A 4,880-nucleotide genomic window follows, 5' to 3' on the forward strand; every position below is an offset into this window, starting at 1 on the left:
GTCAAACCACCATATTTTGGTATTTATATTATTTCATTTAGTCCTAGCCGATCTTTACGTGCAGCAGCAGCGCCACCTTTTCCAAGCAAGCTCGTTCGTATTCCACCACGTCGATTCCAGCTTCTGCTGCTGCATGCCTAGGAAGACAAGTTCGAAGGGAGCGGAAGACAGTGTGTACTCTCCACCCATTGTCTGCAGCTGACATTGCAGCCCTTCATGCTGTACATGAGAGAGCAAACATCACCCAAAGTACAGCTGCTGATTTAGATCGCCATGATGACCAAGATGGTGATGCTGAAAACACTGAAGACGAATCACGTGACGAAGAGCCAAGTAAGCCTTTACCACCTTTACCCTGTATTCGCCGAGTGAATATAACATCCGATTACGAAAGTAGTAACGATTCTCCTAGTGGTAGTGATAACAATGATGCTGGAAGTGTTCCAGAAGATTCCACTGGTAGCGTTGGATCAACACATGTTCGGAATCGCATGCCTAGGTCCTTGGGTGTCCAAATATCCACACCCAACGACAGCTACCGGTGCAGCTTGTGTGGCGCACGAACGCGAGTCGTTGATACAAAAGAAACAAGTCGATCCCCTGGATTAGTGGTTGTGCATGATGATGTGCCTCCAGTCGTTGCAGCTAAAGGAAGAGAGGTAAGAATGGAGTTTAACCATTCATTCAACTATTGTCATTGGCCAAGCCTTTAAAAAAAATGTTGAAATAATTTCAAAATTTCCATTCATTGCAATTTAGGCTTACAAACGTTTGCTATCTAGAACTAATTATTGAAAATTTTGACCTGTTGCTTTCTTACTAATAGTGCTTTATCATCATATCTTTAACAGTCTATTAATGTATATTTCCTGAACAATGTAGACACTTTGTCAACTACAAAAACATGTAATAAGTGTTTAGAAAAGTAATCATCGTTATGAAAAAGAAAATCACATATATAGATCTCTTTAAAATGTTTAGCCTATTTCTTGATTTTCTCACTATTTATTTTAAGAATCTATTATCATCAAGTGATAGCGTGTTGGAAATTATGAAATGTGTACAAAACTTTACAAAACAAATGTGTTCACAGGTGATACAATTGTGTATCTACTGTAAATTTGTGTCTTTACCCTGTGTGTGGCGTGGGAAGTGGTGATTGATCTATGGCTGCCTTTAAGCTAATTTACCCCTCAGTTTCTAATTATTCAATAGTAATTTGACATTCATAATGTGTTATTTAACCTGTTGTAATTTAAACATTCATGATGTGTTATTTAACCATTTACAATGGGAAAGTTTTTTTCAGTTTCGTCACTGAACTCCTCCTATTAGTTTCTTATTTTTGTTGGGACAATATTTTGTATAAATCATTAACTCTAGCCACTACAACTAAATCACGGTCGTTTTGAACTTTGAAAGGTTGTTAGACTTAACTTGTTCTGAATTGTTTTGAATTATGAACATTGCGCATTTCAAAAGATTTTTATATATTCCGGCACAAAATGTATTTTAAAAGATATTGTAAACTGGACATTTTCAACGATATCGTAAAATATCCTTGAAAGTCATTGTAGACCATTCGTAGACCATTAAGGTTGTTTTAAAGGATGTGACATTAATTAAACTCCTTCTTCATTTGTTTTCGTAAATGTCTAAACAAACGTATAATCCTTTATGAAGACATGCTGCCTACCCAAAAGCAAAAACACAAAAATGCTATTTACCCTAGTCTATTAAAGTGTTTGTTTTGGTTTGATTTGATTTGAATTTCGCGACAAAGCTACACGAGAGCTATCTGCGCTAGTCGTCCCTAATTTAGCAGTTAAAGGCTTGACTGAAGGCAACTAGTCATCACCACTCACCGCCAACTCTTTTACCAACGAATAGTGGGATTGATCGCCACATTATAACGCCTGCACGGCTGAAAGGGCGAGCCTGTTTGGTGGGACGGGGATTCGAACCCGCGACCCTCATATTGTGAGTCGAGCATCCTAACCAACTGGCCATTAAATTGTTTCACAAGAGTTCTCGTGTTATACAATGAGCAGCACCTCCGTTTATGCATAAATTGGTATTCTTTTAAGAGTTGAAGGTGCGAATAATTGGAAACACATTCCCTTCTTCTATCCAAAAAGTGATTAAGGTCGTTTAGAATTCCGTAGATGTTATTTAAAAATTCAATGATATTTCATATTTTTCAGGTTGGTGTTTTTATCTTGTGCTTTTATTTCCCATACCACAGTTGCACAGCTGTAAGTCTGGGGATTTATGACGCTAGAAACTGGGTTTTGACATCCCTAGAAGGGGGCACAAAACAGATAGCCCATTGTGTAGCTTTGTGCTTAACTACAAATGAATAAAAGCTTCTATGCAGTTCACAAGTATTTTTCTAGGATAGACACGTCTTACGATACGTATGAACTGATGGTAAAAATTGAGCAATATGATTATTTGACAAGCCGCTAAACAATATAGAACTAAGAAAATATTAGACCTTAAACAACCTATGGTTAGTTAGTTATACGATGATCTATTATCAAAAATGCCACAATGAAATGTATTTTCTTCACAAACTGTAAAAATTTAAATGAAAAATACATTAGTTTCGTCGGTTTAGTCTATTTCCAAAGTAAAGGTTATAATAATTTTTGTCAGTATATTCTGCTCCCAGAATAAACGTTATCATAGTTTTCCTAGGTTTATACTGTTTCCAGAGCTAATTCTAAGAACTTAGGAGTGATGTTAAAAAAATAAATCATAACATATATCTGTCATATCCAGTACCGACGAGGCCTTTCGCGCGTTACGAGAGCTTTTGTTGATTTTTTAGAATGAAACAATCAGTTTTCTTTGTTCCAGAATAAACCAGTAGCATTGCTTTCATTATTTTAGAATAAAACACCTACATTTTTTGATGATTTGATTGTTTTGCTATAATATACCAGCAGCACAGTTTTGGTTGTTATAGAATAAAACAGTAGCACAGTTTTCGTTGTTCTGGAATACAAATGTAGTGCAACTTTCGTTGGTTGATTCTGTTTCTCGAATTAACCACATTGCACAGTTTTTGTTGTTCCAGAATATAACAGTAGTTCTTTGATTGATTCTGATTTCTAGTATAGATCGGTATAACACATTTGTATATGGTTGATTCTGTTTCTAGAATAGAACGGTATAGCACATTTGTATATGGTTGACTCTGTTTCTAGAATAGAACGGTATAGCACATTTGTATATGGTTGATTCTGTTTCTAGGAAATCAGGCTCAAATCAGGGTTCGTGAAAGCAACAGAAAGTGAAAACAAAGCTCAATCCAGAATGTGCCTTCAAGGTTAGCGTCAAATCTGGAAATAGGTGAAACCAAGGAACTGTGTTATACCGTTCTATTCTAGAAACAGAATCAACCAAATACAAATGTGTTATACCGTTCTATTTTAGAAACAGAATCAACCATACACAAATGTGCTTTAGCGTTCTATACTAGAAACAGAATCAACCATATACAAATGTGCTATACCGTTCTATTCTAGAAACAGAATCAACCATATACAAATGTGCTATACCGTTCAATTCTAGAAACAGAATCAACCATATACAAATGTGCTATACCGTTCTATTCTAGAAACAGAATCAACCAAATACAAATGTGCTTTAGCGTTCTATTTGGACTTGCTGCGTAGAACTTCTTAAACGTTGGATCTAAAGTTCTGACCTAACTTTTATTTTTTTGGTGTAAAATCACTACCTAACAGACTTAATTAAATACGTATGCTCTTTAACACCATTACTTTGGATTGGGAATATTAAGAATTCGTTTTATGAAATTTTGTTACTACTCATTGGACATAGCTTGTATTTCCAGAAATAAGGGACAAAAAGAAATAATGTTCTACTGTTTGTTTCATACTTTTATTGAACCTTTGTATGAATAATAGTTTTCTCCTTCAGCTCCAGCAGCTTCTTATCTTAAAACTAATTTTCCACATAGTCATTCCTAGACATAAGATCTAGCGCACGATATAGAAATAGATGTAGATTATTTAGTTAGTAAAAGTGTAGTTAACAAGTATCAGTAACAATAGGTGCACCAAAAACACACAAATTATTGCACTTATCATCCAGTCTTAACTGAAATAAAAGAAGTAACCATAAACTGGCACTTTCCGCTAACTTATATATATGTACAGAAATTGAGTAAGTTATATTAAAATGACTTAGGAACCTCATCTCGTCATTACATTCCATATCACGCTTCATCTGATAACCATGTGTGTCACTTGAAATTGCTCTTCAATATCGTTTCAGTTCTAAAAGGCTCTGTCACAATTCTTTCATGTTCAAAGCACACTCTTCTTTCCATAATCTAAGACGTTTTAATAGTCCGATCGCACATTAATCCAATGGCACTGCGTCATGAGACTTAACCGTGTGGAATATTATGAATACTTGTTCATTATTCAGGGGAAGTATGACTGGAAGTTGTATCTTAGGCAACCCATACCTCGTTGACCTTGCTTCCGAAGGAAGATCCTTCTTAATTATGTTGCGTACTTTGCCAGGGATACATGAACGGCGTTTGCCATTGACTTTTATGTTCTTGATTGGATTCTCACATGTTACAAGACGCCGCACTTTACGTACCACGGCGGAGATGTGACTTGTTGCAAGTCTCTTTATTGATGATCCTGGCACCCAGAATTGACCCATATTCCATATTTCTTTGTTTTTCAATGCCAAATATATATAAGGGATATCTCTGACTCGGAAATTATAAATCACCTATCAGTTCTTTGTCACAAGGCTTAGACTAGACACCTTCTCCCAAGCAGGGTGCAAAACACTTGCTTTTAAAAAATCAATCATTGGCTTCAAATCCT

At 35.8% G+C, this 4,880-nt stretch overlaps 1 protein-coding gene across 1 annotated transcript in view; it reads left to right on the top strand.

Annotated features, from left to right (window-relative positions):
* The window catches only part of LOC106457036 (cGMP-inhibited 3',5'-cyclic phosphodiesterase A-like), a 307,645-nt gene that overhangs the window by 226,949 nt on the left and 75,816 nt on the right, over nt 1-4,880 (top strand). Inside the window, exon 5 of the mRNA XM_022382847.1 lies at nt 48-659. Coding sequence (XP_022238555.1) covers nt 48-659 — 612 coding nt within the window. The remainder of the gene's footprint in view (nt 1-47; nt 660-4,880) is intronic.

Source organism: Limulus polyphemus, unplaced genomic scaffold (genome assembly GCF_000517525.1).
Source record: "Limulus polyphemus unplaced genomic scaffold, Limulus_polyphemus-2.1.2 Scaffold284, whole genome shotgun sequence".
NCBI classification, from domain to species: Eukaryota; Metazoa; Arthropoda; class Merostomata; order Xiphosura; family Limulidae; genus Limulus; species Limulus polyphemus.